The 16,511-nt window shown below is 39.8% G+C and overlaps 2 protein-coding genes across 2 annotated transcripts; both read left to right on the forward strand.

Annotated features, from left to right (window-relative positions):
• The first annotated feature begins 1,403 nt into the window (after window positions 1-1,403).
• LOC142107452 (alpha-tectorin-like) lies at window positions 1,404-10,164 on the forward strand. The gene is made up of 8 exons (XM_075190886.1): window positions 1,404-1,443; window positions 1,531-1,569; window positions 4,453-4,479; window positions 4,575-4,705; window positions 6,910-7,191; window positions 7,774-7,911; window positions 9,022-9,181; window positions 9,992-10,164. Exons 1-8 carry the CDS (start codon window positions 1,404-1,406, stop codon window positions 10,162-10,164), a joined length of 990 nt encoding a protein of 329 aa, XP_075046987.1.
• A 2,273-nt stretch (window positions 10,165-12,437) lies between these two features.
• LOC142107453 (alpha-tectorin-like) lies at window positions 12,438-16,258 on the forward strand. The gene is made up of 5 exons (XM_075190888.1): window positions 12,438-12,566; window positions 12,998-13,279; window positions 13,862-13,999; window positions 15,110-15,269; window positions 16,086-16,258. The coding sequence occupies exons 1-5, from the start codon at window positions 12,438-12,440 to the stop codon at window positions 16,256-16,258; spliced, it is 882 nt and encodes a 293-aa protein (XP_075046989.1).
• The last annotated feature ends 253 nt before the right edge of the window (window positions 16,259-16,511 follow it).

Below are 16,511 nucleotides of genomic sequence, written 5' to 3' on the forward strand. Positions count from 1 at the left end.
ATGTTGATAAATAGGAACATTTCCTGAAATAATTCTTAACAAAATGGGACTATAACTGGAAATAATGGCTATTGGCAGCCACAGTACAGTGCAAATAGTCACTTAAATATTTTTAGGTTGCACAAACTTAATTATAAAAATAATATGAATCATTGTTTAAAAAGGGAGTATCAGGAAGAAAAAGTGGCCAACAATCAACAGGATTGCAATACTATACACATACTTAAATATTGTTGTAAGTGGTATGTGTACAGGGGTTATACTAACTATTAATGATAGAATAAAGTTGCAATAGGTCTTAAGGTTTGTTTAAAGGTCACTGGCTCCGCCCCTTTAATTCAGCCCAGACTATATAAGATAGTATTCGGTTTCCATGTCCACAGGCAGCAGTGTATCAGACGGCACACAGGTAAGAATCTTTACCACTAATATTTTATGCAAAGATTGTTATCATCTCATCTAATCTCAGAATATGAAAATCTGTTCCCATGTGATTGGGCAACTCTTTACACGTGAATTATACATTGGTTCTGAACTGATCACCTCATCCCATTCAAGAATCCAAGATTTCCCCCGGGTTGCCCCCCTCTACTGGAACAACCTCCCATGCTCCATCCGGCTGTCCCCTAATTTGTGCACCTTCAAACGGGACCTTAAAACTCATCTGTTCCTCAAAGCCTACTAGCCATCCACCTAACTTTTTCTCCATGCTTGATCTCCTCACTTCTCCTCCCCTGTCTCGCTTTTCGTTCCTCTTGCGATTGATCCCCTTGTGTCTCCTGTCTGTTTACCCTCCCTTTAGGATATAAGCTCTTACGAGCCTGGCCCTCTTCCCTCCTGTCTCTACCTATTCTTTTCCTCCAACTGCACTGCTGTGTAAGCTTAGTTTTGAGCTATTAAAGTACTGGTACTTTCTGTTTATTGTCTGTTTTACCCTGTATGGTCCGCTGTCTGTTTACTGTACGGCGCTGCAGAAATCTTGTAGTGCTTTAGAAATAAAGATTAATAATGATAACTGAGATCAAGTATTGTCTTACACTTTTAATGCAACGCAATTGCCAGTCTGTAGAGTCTAAAGAAATGTGAAAATGAGTGAAATGCGTCAGCATGTTGATGACCGTTGATTCAATAGGACACGGCTACCATCCAATGGATATACTGAGACAGCCTCACTCATTGTCAATTCTCTAATTCTCTAATAGAGCACATTTGGGTAGTCAGTGCTAAGTTCGACTATTTCAGGAACACAGAGAGCCCACGGGAAGGACCTCTAGCCAATCTAATTATTAGGGGTTGGATTTTTGAAGATGATAAAGCAGATACTAAGCTATTAAAAATTGTAAAAAATATGTTACATTATGTTTTACATTTCCTCTCTCAGTATCTTAGAGAACTGAGGCGACATGAAGGTGATCTTGAGAATCGCACCTTTGCTGCTACTTGGTAAGTACTGTACAGTTTCTCACAACTCAGGAGGTGTAAATGCCACAAACAAACTTTAATATAGATTCTTGTGTCCTTTTCTTTTAGCTTTGACTTCAGCATATGATCAGAGTTCAGCTCAATCAGGTAAAACAATGTGAGATAAATATTTGATTACGCAAGAAGGTAATGTGAGGTGGATGTGTGTTTTATTCTCGCTTTTTTACTAAACAAGCCACTTTTGAACAATTTAAAAATGACTAATGTGGAGCAAGAGGGAGGGGCTTGCGGAATAAGTGCACAGGGACATACACATCAGATGAAAGCAACCAAATCAATTTTTAAAACTTAAGAAAGAAAAAAAATATTGGAATAACATGTTTTGGTTTATGTTAATTCTGTAACTATATGCACATCCTTGTAACTAAGGTCAAGCAATTTGTGCAGGCCTATATATTACAAGGACCAATTTTAGGGCAGGCGAAAGGCGATATTTGGACAAGGTACAGACCCCAAAACATGATTTAAACCTGGTTGGTGTACATTCCTTGTTGGTGTTGTATTATATTATTATTATTATTATTATTATTATTATTATTATTATTTTGATGCCACAAAATTCCACATAGATGGAGAGAGAGAAGTAGAGGACCCAGAGACAAAATATAAAACAAGTACAGGCATTTAAAAAGCATGAATGCAAGAATATCAAGAAATTAAGCAGAATACAGTACTAGCCCGAACAGCCTTTACAATTAATGAATGTATTTAAAGTATAGGAATTCTGGACTGGATTCCCCACCCAACACACATATTTACATACACACACACACATCACATTAATTCAATATTAATCACTATGACAATCCGCACTGTCCCCATAACATATATACATCTCATAAACCTCAGCATGTACTCAATAGCAACAATATCATAGCAAAATTACAAACAGCATTATGCAATTCTTATCCATAACATTACTGAACATCTCTTTTTCCATTATTACACTGTTCCCAATAATCACATCACACTGTGCCTATAACCCAGACATCACAATAACCTCTGGTCTGATTCATTAAAGATCGTAACCTGAGAAACTTCTTATTTTAGTCTCCTGCACAAAACCATGTTACAATGCAAGGGGGGCAAATTAGTGTTCTGCTTTGCACATAAGTTAAATACTGACTGTCTTTTCATGTAGCACACAAATATCAACTTTAAATTTCAGTGTACAAATAAGCTATCAAGTATTTGTGTGTTACATGAAAAAACAGTCAGTATTTAACTTATATGCAAAACAGAATACTAATTTGCACCCCTTGCATTGTAACATGGTTTTGTCCAGGAGACTGAAATAAGAAGTTTCTCAAGTTAGGATCCTTAATGAATCAGGCCCCTCATCATTATCTATCATATCTATCAATAGTAATCATGCTCTCGGAATGGTAATCTATAATTCCTTAATCCATTACAGTCCTTCCATTTTCCAAATATCTCTATATAAATATCTACAGCATAAGTTCATACTCAGACTTGTATGTCTCAAGACTGGAGACCATTATTCACTGTGTCAATCCATGTGGAGGGTGAGGTGAAGGTGGGGGAGAGGGTGGAAGTGGAGAGATTTGATTTCTCCTCACCGATCCATTTCGGATAGAACTACAGAGAAGGATTGCCTCTGTACTTTTGTTTACCTCCCTTTATGAAGGAAGTAGCTTTCATTGATGTTTCAATTTTGCCTTGGGTGGTATCTTTACAAACTAGTTTTCCATGTGTTTGGGAAGATGTAACGGTGGCATAGTGGTTAGCACTTCTGCCTTACAGCACTGGGGTCAAGAGTTCAATTCCCGACCATCGCCTTATCTGTGTGGAGTTTGTATGTTCTCCCCGTGTTTGCGTGGGTTTCCTCCGGGTACTTCGGTTTTCTCCCACACTCCAAAAACATACTAGTAGGTTAGTTGGCTGCTATTAAATTGACCCTAATCTGTGTGTGTGTGTATGTTAGGGAATTTAGACTATAAGCTCCAATGGGGCAGGGACTGATGTGCGTGAGTTCTCTGTACAGCGCTGCGGAATCAGTGGTGCTATATAAATAAATGGTGATGATGATGTAAGTGTTTTAATGCATGACCTGCTTTACTTTGTCTTTCTAACAATAATACATCACTAGCCATTTTAAAGAAAAACTAACCAAGACTGTTTAACTTCTTAAATAGATCCAGTCCAACAGTACGTGGCTGAAGATAATGGTAGGTGATAAACAATTGAATAGATGACATGTACTGACTCATAGCTTTCCTGCTGCCGCTTGTACTGATATATTTGCTAGCTGTTTTCTTCCGACTTTTGCTGAATGTGTCTCCAAGCAGAATCTATGTTGTGTGCGTTTATTATTTTCTTATTTACTTCCTCTTTATTTTGCTTTACTTTATTCTGTATGGTGGCCATAGGTCAGAGAAGCAGGTATGTTTATTTCCATGAGAAGGAACAGGGGAGTCAGGTAGCAGTATGGAGGAAAGGGTAATTTACAGTCTTCTGCCTACTTAAGGTATCCATACGATTCTTATAGCCAATTAAGCTCTTTTAGAACCAGTTGGCTGCAAATCAAAGCATGGCCACCAATCATTTGAACACAAGTACTCCGATGTCAATTGGGATTGGAGGTAAATGTGGTAGGACGATGACTGTAACCTCAACGTGTCTGCAGTCATTGTCTTTTGTTTTACCGCACAGCCAGATCTGTCAGATGTCCAGGAAGCCCAGTTTGACATAGAACAAACCACTCAACGATCAGGCTAAGTGGCCGCATCAGCCAGTGTATGGGCACCTTTAGTTACTCTATACCCATAGTGCCATAAAACTTGTGCAGCCCAATTTAATACTTGTGACACCTTGTTTTTCTGGTCTATAAGTGTTCCTCATTCCATCTCCTGTATTTTAATGCATATCCTGCTTTGATCTGGCTTTCTCATATATAAACCAATAGCATTTCCAGATAAACTAAATAAAACTGTTTTACTTCTTAAATAGACCAACAGATCGCAACTGAAGATAATGGTAAGTTCAAGGACATTGAATAGATGATGTGTACTCACTGATAACTCTCCTCCCGCTGCTTACACTGATTTATTTAATGTCTTCCCACTTTCTAGATGATCTTCTCTATCCATATGGACCAGCTCAGGGTGACAAAATGACACCGGTAGAAGATGACGGCACATCCGGTGAAGTCCCCCTCTCTATCACCTTTAAATTCTTCGCAAAAGACTACAAATCTGTCTTTGTAAGCAGAACCCAGTACCTCAATGTTTGCCCAATTACATTATAAGTTTACTCCTGTTTAAAACAAATCATAGATAGTTAGTGGAAAACATACACATCTGTCATGTATAATCGTTCAGAAAATGTAATTGTGTTGATCCAGAACAAGGCAAAACAGAATCCCTAGTTAGACAGTTACCAAATTAGTTTAATTTCTGACCCCAAAAAATACCAGCTGAAACAGTCTCTGGATTAATCACCCCAAAAATGTCCTCTACTAATTATAAGTACCGATCCCATTCCTTGTAAGCCAGGTATTCATCATGTGGTTAGGAATTCAATAGCTAAACTACTCGTACAGAAAATAACCCTTTCCTATGCTGATGGAGAAACCTCCTTTATGTCATTCTTAACGGATGTCCACTTGTATGAAAAGTTCATTAGACAAACCTTTGTATTGAATATATTGAATATATTTACATTAATAATAATAAAGTCACATCTAAGGTCCTTTTTTCAAAGTAAACAATTTTTCTAACTTTTCTTTATTAATTAATTGAATTGATTTTTAAGGTTCCACGGTGCTCTGGAGCAATACCATTTTCCATTTTTTCATTCCATTCTCTTTAATAATGAGGTTGCCTACCTCTGAAGCAACTCGGGGTGCACAAAACTGTACTCCTTATTCAAGATGTGGTCTAACCAGTGACTTATTCAAAGTTAATACACTGAATTCGGTACAGTTATTCCCTTTTTTATGAATCCCATTATTTATATTGCCTTTTCAGCTGCTGCCTGGCACTGTGCAGCTTTCAGTCAGCTAGTGTTACTTAGATCTGTTCCATCTCAATTGTCCTCAGTTGTATTCCATTTAATGTGTAAGTAGTATAGTCAGAACCACAGCCTAGATGTATAACCCTATATTTATCTACTGTGAATGTAATCTGCCACATCAGGGCTAAGTTTGCCATTTTGTCTAAATGTTTCAATAGCAAGCTACCATCCTGATTTGCTTTAATACCCCTACATCAGGGCATGAAAAAGTTAGGAGCCAAGGCCAAAACTTAGGAACTAACAATCTGTAAGGGAAAAATAAGCAGCAATAGCAGGACTATCCTTTAACAGAACAGACTAGCACTGTAGCAGGCTAGAGCTAGATAAACTTAATCTCGCAAGGCAGCTCATTCGTTCTGATTCACTCTCAGACCGTGGAGTAGATTTATCAAAGCTTCAACGAAAAAGAATAGATATTGGCCATAGCAGCCAATCAGATTCTATGATTTATCTAGTACATTCTAAGAAATGATAGCCAGAATCTGATTGGTTGCAATGGGCAAAACCTCTACTTTTCCTTTTAAGAAGATTCGATTATTCTACCCCTGTGTCTCACCAGTGCCTCAACCCCTATAGCAAGAAAACTGTCCCAGGCATGCAATGCCTGTGGCTGGGACAGCAGAGATGCAGACTGGTCACCAGAGTGTATTTGCAGTCGCCATTTTGTCAAAGCCTGTCCTACATAGCTTAGTGGTATAAACATATATGGACATCTTGCAAGCCATCTACAATATCATTATTAAAGATAAGGACAGGGCCCAATGCTGCTCCCTGTAATGCACTCCAACTTTAGCCCAGCCGGCATATATGTTCCACTTATAACGATCCTTTGTCTTCTATCCTTCAATCAATTCTCTATACATATACATACTTTTCCCCCTACCAGACTATTATATGGAACAGTATTGAAAACTCTTGCAAAATCCAAATATATCAAAAGTCTACAATGTCCTTATTCCATTTTTGTATTATTTTAAAGAATGGGTACTACATTTGCTTTTAGTTAATCTTGTTCGCATTGCTCGAGTAGTGATCTGTAGATTGCTGAACTTAGTTACCTTAGCACACATGGGTGAATGCCATTTGTACCTGTCTTAATTCTAAAAGTGTAATAGCACATCCTCCTGTGATAGACAAGTAGCATTTAATGGTATGCATAGACTAATGCTACACAACCTATTTCCATTAATAATATATTGATTTCAAAGTATCTCTTTCACCCCAATGAAATGTAGACAGCCATGTTTTGGGATTAAAGGATGCTCAAGAGAATTAAGCCTGTCTATTTTCTTCTTGCCTCCATGACATCAGTGGTGCCTAGAGACTGTATAGCTCTTTTTCACGAGTATTGTTGCAGTTCATAGAATGTCTCTCTCTGCTCTTTGTCTCTAGGTAAATAACAATGGGGTAATCTCATTCAATAAAGCAGTGTCACAATATACACCAGATGCTTTCCCTCTGACGAATGGGGAGACATTTGTCACCCCTTTCTGGGGAGACGTGGACAACGACCTTGGAGGTTTAGTGTACTATAGAGAGACAACAGAGTCCGGTGTACTGCAGCAGATAACCGAGGATATGGGCAAGCACCTGCCAAACAAGCATTACGTAGCAACGTGGGCATTTATCGCCACCTGGGACAAAGTAGCCTTTTATGGAGCAGCATCTAAAAAGGTCAGTTTTATCCCTTGTTATCAATATGTCATTGCTGTGTGCAGTCTACTAAAGTATCTTCTACATGTTTGTGTTTCATATTGATGATATATTGTAGAAAATGATTTATGTTTTAAAATACATGTAGTAGTGGAGTATTAAACTACTTGGAATGAAATATACTTCGGTGATTGGTAGATTCATGCAAAGGGTGGGACTAACAATGTCGTAACTCAATGTCAGCTTTTTCGCCTGCATCAGATGCCATCGGGAGACTTTCAGCAGAGAGAATTTCTGCTGTCTGTAATGGGGCAGAAAGCTAACACTTTACTTTTTGGCAGAGCTATAGGTTCATATCTGAGCGTTCCAGTAATTAGTGGTGCTTTAAGAGATAGGGTGTTGAAATAACAGTTTACCATTTGTTACTTTCTAGGTAGCCAGACATTAAGGTTGAAGTCAAGTTTGCAGCAAAATATAAAAAACAGAGGAAGCACACAAAGGGTTTTGTGACCCTGTACTACAATAATATAGTAATAATTAGAAAACATCCTAATTGTAGATATTGTATTGCATTCTTTACAAGTATTTGTTCTTGCTATTCAGGTGAACACATTCCAGGCTGTCCTTACCTCCGACGGGTATCATTACTTTGCCATCTTAAATTATGGTGATATCCAGTGGACAACTGGAACTGCCAGTGACGGAGATGCGTTTACTGGCTTGGGTGGTACCCCTGCTCAGGTATACTATCTCTTGTACCTTATACATGATAATACCAGCTGCCATACCATATACATAGTTCCATACTGATTCTAGTACCGTATATACAATATTATTGACACTCATACCGTATATGTACTTTCATACTGAATCTTGTACCTTATACACCAGCGGTGGTAACAGCCTGTGGCCCCATCCCTTGCCTGCTTTATGCCCTGTTGGCTTTTTATCTGCTTCTAGACCCAGTTGGACCGACATGTTTTTTTCTGCATTATTCCCAGTCAATCTTAACCTACTGCCATTACTCTTATTGAATAAGAGCTTGGACAGTAGGTAAAGCTTATAAAACAGAAAATAACTGAACTTGATTTTAATCTTTGTCCAGAGCAGCCAAGTTCCACATCACATGACCTCCTCTATATCACATGACCTCCACTGCACAAAGGTAACATAGTGCCAGAGATCAGAGTGTGTTGTTGGCACCAAGTGGCCTTCCATCTTTATCCATGGTGTGCGATCATTGGTGTTGGGTATGTTTCTGAGCATGCACAGAGCTATTTCACGCAAGAAACAACAAGCATATGGACTTCCGACCGAACATGAATCAGGCCCATATTGTCTGAATCTGTATCGCCACCTGTTGGACATACATGGTATTGCTACAATGTTTCAATAAACGTTTTTACCTATGTAGATACCAGACATTGGTTAGCCCTCATCCTCTGAAAATTAGCTATGGTCCGGATTCTTAAAACAGTGATGGACTTATAATGACTATTGCACCGGTCTGTCTGACCTCCATCTATAGTCATTGTGATATTGAAATAGACTAATTCTACAATACAGGTAACAATCAATAAGTTTTGTCCTGAACAATTAGTTTCAGAAACCAGCACCCTCAATACATAAAGTTATTGGAATGTCACAAAAAATATTAGGTACGTATTTCAACTAGGTAAACTATAACCATTTATGCGTGAACGTTTCCAAGCACCCTCCATTGCTTCAGAACCTCTCTGAGACTTTGGGTAAGCGTTGGCCAGATTCTCGGTTATGTAGTCTCATATTTTGTATTTCAAGAGATATCTGAACAGACACAAATTAATAGATTTGATGTTACCACATTGGCAGGCTGGGTTTAACAGCGGTGATGACACGCATTACTTCAATATCCCTGGATCCAGAACTGATGAGGTGTTGAAAATTAAGTCTACATCCAACGTCAACTACCCTGGTCGATGGGTATTCGAAGTCGACGAATTTAAGGTTCCCGGAGGCTGCATTTTCCAAGGTACTGTTAACATTTATAATATTTACTGATAGTAACTAAAGAAACCCATAAAGGTGCAATGAAAAATGAGCAGAGATTTCTACTGTAATTGCCGGCATTGTGCGCGGCGCGATGACATGGCCATCAATTGAATTCCCCCCATAGCTAGTACAAGTAAAGAACGGAGATTGGGGCTGCTGGAAAGGGCACACTGTATGGGTAGCACAGTGACTTGGTCATTAGCACTTCTGCTCTCAGGACTGGGGTCAAGAGTTTGATTCCCGACCATGACCTTTTCCGTTTGGAGTTTGTATGTTCTCCCCGAGTTTGCGTGGGTTTCCTCTGGGTGCTCTGGTTACCTCCCACACTCCACAAACGTGTTAATTGCCAGCTACCAAATTGACCCTAGTCTCTCTGTCTGTGTGTGTATGTTAGGAAATTTAGACTGTAAGCTCCAATGGGGCAGGGACTGATGTGAGTGAGTTCTCTGTACAGCGCTGCGGAATTAGTGGCGCTATATAAATTGCCGATGATGATGAAAGAAATTATAAGATACCAACCAGATAGATAAGAGCACCCAAGAATGGAGATAGCAGTAACCTAAATGAGAATACTATAAAGAAAGTGGTATTCAAGTCAGGATAAAGAACATTTCTGAACATATTTATGGATGAATAATTTGGCTTGTAATTGAAATTAATTATAATAAAACTATTGAACATTTGTGATCTACATAAGGTGTTTTTGAACTAGGAAAATGAATGATATACTGGTGCGAAAGTAATGCACATATTCTTTGTATCTTTTACAAATGTCATATTTTTCACCCAGCAAAATTTGCCAAAGAAGGCGAAGCGTTTTGGAAAGAGTCCATCTGTGTCACAAAGTGCATATGCCAGGACGGCGAAGTGACCTGCGCGGATGAGGGCTGCCCTGCCACTAACACCTGCGAAGCCTCAGGGTCATTCTTCACGTGCAAAATCAAGGAAAAAGTCTGCCGCTGAGATTTACAACTTCTTCTGTGTCCTGGAATTGACCTAACGTCTTTCTTGCTAGTGGTTTGTGCAATATAAAAAATAGGCAATAGGGCTTAATTGGTACAGCAGTGACCATTTTATCCGTGCATTATAATCCAGAGCAACCAATCAGATGTCAGCTTTCATCGATTAGCTTGCGCTGAACTGATAAACGCTGGTAACTGTTTGCTGTAGGTTACAGAACATGGTTACTCTTTGAGCCACATTATTAAATAAACCCTGGGATATATGTTTCAGCATTGAAAAAAATTAACAGATGTGAAAAATTTTTAATATAATATGATAGATATAACATATCAAATCGCTTATTCCAGGTATGTTCTCTTTAGCTGCAAATGAACACAAACAAAATAAATAAAATGCTTATTATCGGATCTTATTTGAAGTTTTTCTTTTCATTTCTTTTTTTTACATCAATCATTTTATATTATGCTTTAAGTTTTAATTTCTTTATAAGACAACACAAAGGGTCAGCAGCACCGTAAAATGGGGGAGAGCAAACAACATCAAGTAACAGAGAACAAACAGCATATATACACAGTACATACGTTGTACCTGGCTTATGGCAGATGCAGAGTAGGGCAGAATAACTGCGAGTAGAATGAGTTGCATTCATCAAGGAGCACTGGTGGAAGTGATAGTTGTACAATGAAGGCAGTAGTAGAAGTGGCAGTATGACATACCCCCGTATACCTCCCATTTACCTGGGAGGGTAAAGAGGAAGAAAGGGGGCAGACAGGGATTGTTCCAGCATGAAGCAGTCCAGGTACCAAGAGGGAGGGCAGAGGAGGCCAGGATGTAGGAGGTGGCGATTAGGAGACCAGGGGGTAAAGGTATGAAGCTCCGGGTTCTTCAACAACCGCGAGTGTGGCGTCTTCAGCGCTTAAATTTAAAGCGGCGCTGCCTTGTAAAGGGAAACTTCCCTTTACAAGGCAGCGCCGCTTTAAATTTAAGCGCTGAAGACGCCAAACTCGCAGGTGTTGAAGAACCCGGAGCTTCATACCTTTACCCCCAGGTGGCAGGTTCTAGGCATGGAAGCTAAGAAGGTCATGATAGTAAAGGCAGAGGACACAATGAAAGGGAGGGACAAACAAATAGGTGACACAGAGGGAGTAAATCTATGTGAGGGGGCAGTAGAGATGAGTACATTGGAGGTCTAGTATGGTTTGATGAAGAAGTGAGGTTTTTAGGGCATGTTTGAATCCTTACAGACAAGTGATTAGCCTGATTGGGTGAGAGAGTGTGATGATACCGGGTCTTCTGGCCCAATTCTACCCACTTCACTCTGAATGGCCACCAACGGGTTCCTTCCTAAGCCAGGGAAGCCTACCCAGTACCTTCTAGGGTTCTCAGTCACTCAGGCAAATGCAGTTAGAAAGTAAAACAGTACATTTATTGTAACAAAAACAATCACTAGATTATTATATAAACACAGTAAATAAATGCCGGACAGGTTTAGCACATCATCTGTCCTTTACCCCACTAGCTTAAGGAGTTACAGTCACCGGACTTGATGACCTGTGGATCTGCCGATATATTTCACTGGTAGAGAATGGCAACTCTTAAACCAGCCACCCTGCAGCTTCCAGGCCCAGAATCAATATCTCCTAACCCCCCCCCAGAGTGGCTCCTTATATCTAGGGTCTAATTTACACAGTGTTTTCCCCTCCCTGGGCAAACCCCTGATCTATCCTTCTTAACCATTGGTGGGTGCTGTATCAGGGGGTTGGAGGGGGAGTGGGGATAAGCTGTACTTCCACAGAAGGTCCCCTGCTGGGCTCTAGACAAAGTCATGATAAGAACAATGGCCTTCCCCCCTCACCTGTATCCTGCAATATGATACTTACCCATAACCCACCTGGCTTCACTTTAAGGACAATGACTAACAGCTTCCATGCAATATCAACAAGATGCAATAAACAATATACATATTTACAATGAGCTGCAATGTCCCCTTATCCACATGTAATTAGACACAGCAGTTGTAGTCTGTTGAGCTGGGGAACTAAAGCAAGGGCTATAAAAAGTACATGTTATAATCCACATTTTGTGAGAAACGAGGGACAGGCTGGTTAGGGTGATACTAACACCTCGTTTCACTACTGAGAGTGAGTTCCAAAGTTGGGGAGCAGCACAGGAGAAGTCTTGGAGGTGGGCGTGAGAGATGGATAAGAAATTAAAGACACGAAACACTACACTCTAAAGGAGAGGGGCAGACACAAAAGGGTGACACAGAGAGAATGCATCCGTATTGGGGAGCAGTAGGGGGTGAGTTAGGAAGAGGGCTGTTCAGGTTTGATGAAGAAATGAGTTTTGAGAGCACGTTTAAAGACATGGTGGACAGGTGCACTAGTGGACAGCTTGTCTGGGTGAGGGTCTGAGAGTCAATGGTATATTCATACCATTTGTACCATTTAATAATGGAGTAAGAGATTGCAGATTACTGTAGATTACTGAACTTAGTTACCTTAGCACACATGGGCGAATGCTATTTGTACCTGTCTAATTCTAAAAGTGTAATAGCACATCCTCCTGTGATAGACAAGTAGCATTTAATGGTATGCATAGACTAATGCTACACAACCTATTTCCATTAATAATATATTGATTTCAAAGTATCTCTTTCACCCCAATGAAATGTAGACAGCCATGTTTTGGTATTAAAGGATGCTCAAGAGAATTAAGCCTGTCTATTTTCTTCTTGCCTCCATGACATCAGTGGTGCCTAGAGACTGTATAGCTCTTTTTCACGAGTATTGTTGCAGTTCATAGAATGTCTCTCTCTGCTCTTTGTCTCTAGGTAAATAACAATGGGGTAATCTCATTCAATAAAGCAGTGTCACAATATACACCAGATGCTTTCCCTCTGACGAATGGGGAGACATTTGTCACCCCTTTCTGGGGAGACGTGGACAACGACCTTGGAGGTTTAGTGTACTATAGAGAGACAACAGAGTCCGGTGTACTGCAGCAGATAACCGAGGATATGGGCAAGCACCTGCCAAACAAGCATTACGTAGCAACGTGGGCATTTATCGCCACCTGGGACAAAGTAGCCTTTTATGGAGCAGCATCTAAAAAGGTCAGTTTTATCCCTTGCTATCAATATGTCATTGCTGTGTGCAGTCTACTAAAGTATCTTCTACATGTTTGTGTTTCATATTGATGATATATTGTAGAAAATGATTTATGTTTTAAAATACATGTAGTAGTGGAGTATTAAACTACTTGGAATGAAATATACTTCGGTGATTGGTAGATTCATGCAAAGGGTGGGACTAACAATGTCGTAACTCAATGTCAGCTTTTTCGCCTGCATCAGATGCCATCGGGAGACTTTCAGCAGAGAGAATTTCTGCTGTCTGTAATGGGGCAGAAAGCTAACACTTTACTTTTTGGCAGAGCTATAGGTTCATATCTGAGCGTTCCAGTAATTAGTGGTGCTTTAAGAGATAGGGTGTTGAAATAACAGTTTACCATTTGTTACTTTCTAGGTAGCCAGACATTAAGGTTGAAGTCAAGTTTGCAGCAAAATATAAAAAACAGAGGAAGCACACAAAGGGTTTTGTGACCCTGTACTACAATAATATAGTAATAATTAGAAAACATCCTAATTGTAGATATTGTATTGCATTCTTTACAAGTATTTGTTCTTGCTATTCAGGTGAACACATTCCAGGCTGTCCTTACCTCCGACGGGTATCATTACTTTGCCATCTTAAATTATGGTGATATCCAGTGGACAACTGGAACTGCCAGTGACGGAGATGCGTTTACTGGCTTGGGTGGTACCCCTGCTCAGGTATACTATCTCTTGTACCTTATACATGATAATACCAGCTGCCATACCATATACATAGTTCCATACTGATTCTAGTACCGTATATACAATATTATTGACACTCATACCGTATATGTACTTTCATACTGAATCTTGTACCTTATACACCAGCGGTGGTAACAGCCTGTGGCCCCATCCCTTGCCTGCTTTATGCCCTGTTGGCTTTTTATCTGCTTCTAGACCCAGTTGGACCGACATGTTTTTTTCTGCATTATTCCCAGTCAATCTTAACCTACTGCCATTACTCTTATTGAATGAGAGCTTGGACAGTAGGTAAAGCTTATAAAACAGAAAATAACTGAACTTGATTTTAATCTTTGTCCAGAGCAGCCAAGTTCCACATCACATGACCTCCTCTATATCACATGACCTCCACTGCACAAAGGTAACACAGTGCCAGAGATCAGAGTGTGTTGTTGGCACCAAGTGGCCTTCCATCTTTATCCATGGTGTGCGATCATTGGTGTTGGGTATGTTTCTGAGCATGCACAGAGCTATTTCACGCAAGAAACAACAAGCATATGGACTTCCGACCGAACATGAATCAGGCCCATATTGTCTGAATCTGTATCGCCACCTGTTGGACATACATGGTATTGCTACAATGTTTCAATAAACGTTTTTACCTATGTAGATACCAGACATTGGTTAGCCCTCATCCTCTGAAAATTAGCTATGGTCCGGATTCTTAAAACAGTGATGGACTTATAATGACTATTGCACCGGTCTGTCTGACCTCCATCTACAGTCATTGTGATATTGAAATAGACTAATTCTACAATACAGGTAACAATCAATAAGTTTTGTCCTGAACAATTAGTTTCAGAAACCAGCACCCTCAATACATAAAGTTATTGGAATGTCACAAAAAATATTAGGTACGTATTTCAACTAGGTAAACTATAACCATTTATGCGTGAACGTTTCCAAGCACCCTCCATTGCTTCAGAACCTCTCTGAGACTTTGGGTAAGCGTTGGCCAGATTCTCGGTTATGTAGTCTCATATTTTGTATTTCAAGAGATATCTGAACAGACACAAATTAATAGATTTGATGTCACCACATTGGCAGGCTGGATTTAACAGCGGTGATGACACACATTACTTCAATATCCCTGGATCCAGAACTGATGAGGTGTTGAAAATTAAGTCTACATCCAACGTCAACTACCCTGGTCGATGGGTATTCGAAGTCGACGAATTTAAGGTTCCCGGAGGCTGCATTTTCCAAGGTACTGTTAACATTTATAATATTTACTGATAGTAACTAAAGAAACCCATAAAGGTGCAATAAAAAATGAGCAGAGATTTCTACTGTAATTGCCGGCATTGTGCGCGGCGCGATGACATGGCCATCAATTGAATTCCCCCCATAGCTAGTACAAGTAAAGAACGGAGATTGGGGCTGCTGGAAAGGGCACACTGTGTGGGTAGCACAGTGACTTGGTCATTAGCACTTCTGCTCTCAGGACTGGGGTCATGAGTTTGATTCCCGACTATGACCTTTTCCGTTTGAAGTTTGTATGTTCTCCCCGAGTTTGCGTGGGTTTCCTCTGGGTGCTCTGGTTACCTCCCACACTCCACAAACATGTTAATTGCCAGCTACCAAATTGACCCTAGTCTCTCTGTCTGTGTGTGTATGTTAGGAAATTTAGACTGTAAGCTCCAATGGAGCAGGGACTGATGTGAGTGAGTTCTCTGTACAGCGCTGCGGAATTAGTGGCGCTATATAAATTGCCGATGATGATGATGATGAAAGAAATTATAAGATACCAACCAGATAGATAAGAGCGCCCAAGAATGGAGATAGCAGTAACCTAAATGAGAATACTATAAAGAAAGTGGTATTCAAGTCAAGATAAAGAACATTTCTGAACATATTTATGGATGAATAATTTGGCTTGTAATTGAAATTAATTATAATAAAACTATTGAACATTTGTGATCTACATAAGGTGTTTTTGAACTAGGAAAATGAATGATATACTGGTGCGAAAGTAATCAACATATTCTTTGTATCTTTTACAAATGTCATATTTTTCACCCAGCAAAATTTGCCAAAGAAGGCGAAGCGTTTTGGAAAGAGTCCATCTGTGTCACAAAGTGCATATGCCAGGACGGCGAAGTGACCTGCGCGGATGAGGGCTGCCCTGCCACTAACACCTGCGAAGCCTCAGGGTCATTCTTCACGTGCAAAATCAAGGAAAAAGTCTGCCGCTGAGATTTACAACTTCTTCTGTGTCCTGGAATTGACCTAACGTCTTTCTTGCTAGTGGTTTGTGCAATATAAAAAATAGGCAATAGGGCTTAATTGGTAGAGCAGTGACCATTTTATCCATGCATTATAATCCAGAGCAACCAATCAGATGTCAGCTTTTATCGATTAGCTTGCGCTGAACTGATAAACGCTGGTAACTGTTTGCTGTAGGTTACAGAACATGGTTACTCTTTGAGCCACATTATTAAATAAACCC

This window comes from Mixophyes fleayi, chromosome 11, assembly GCF_038048845.1.
Source record: "Mixophyes fleayi isolate aMixFle1 chromosome 11, aMixFle1.hap1, whole genome shotgun sequence".
In the NCBI taxonomy this organism is placed as follows: domain Eukaryota; kingdom Metazoa; phylum Chordata; class Amphibia; order Anura; family Limnodynastidae; genus Mixophyes; species Mixophyes fleayi.

Coding starts and splice junctions, on each gene's coding strand:
- LOC142107452 (XM_075190886.1), top strand. CDS start 1,404: ATGAAGGTGATCTTGAGAATCGCACCTTTGCTGCTACTTG. Junction 1,570..4,452: donor TCAGAGTTCAGCTCAATCAG/GTAAAACAATGT, acceptor CTTCTTAAATAG/ACCAACAGATCGCAACTGAA. Junction 4,706..6,909: donor AAGACTACAAATCTGTCTTT/GTAAGCAGAACC, acceptor CTTTGTCTCTAG/GTAAATAACAATGGGGTAAT.
- LOC142107453 (XM_075190888.1), top strand. CDS start 12,438: ATGCATCCGTATTGGGGAGCAGTAGGGGGTGAGTTAGGAAGAGGGCTG. Junction 12,567..12,997: donor CTAGTGGACAGCTTGTCTGG/GTGAGGGTCTGA, acceptor CTTTGTCTCTAG/GTAAATAACAATGGGGTAAT. Junction 13,280..13,861: donor ATGGAGCAGCATCTAAAAAG/GTCAGTTTTATC, acceptor CTTGCTATTCAG/GTGAACACATTCCAGGCTGT.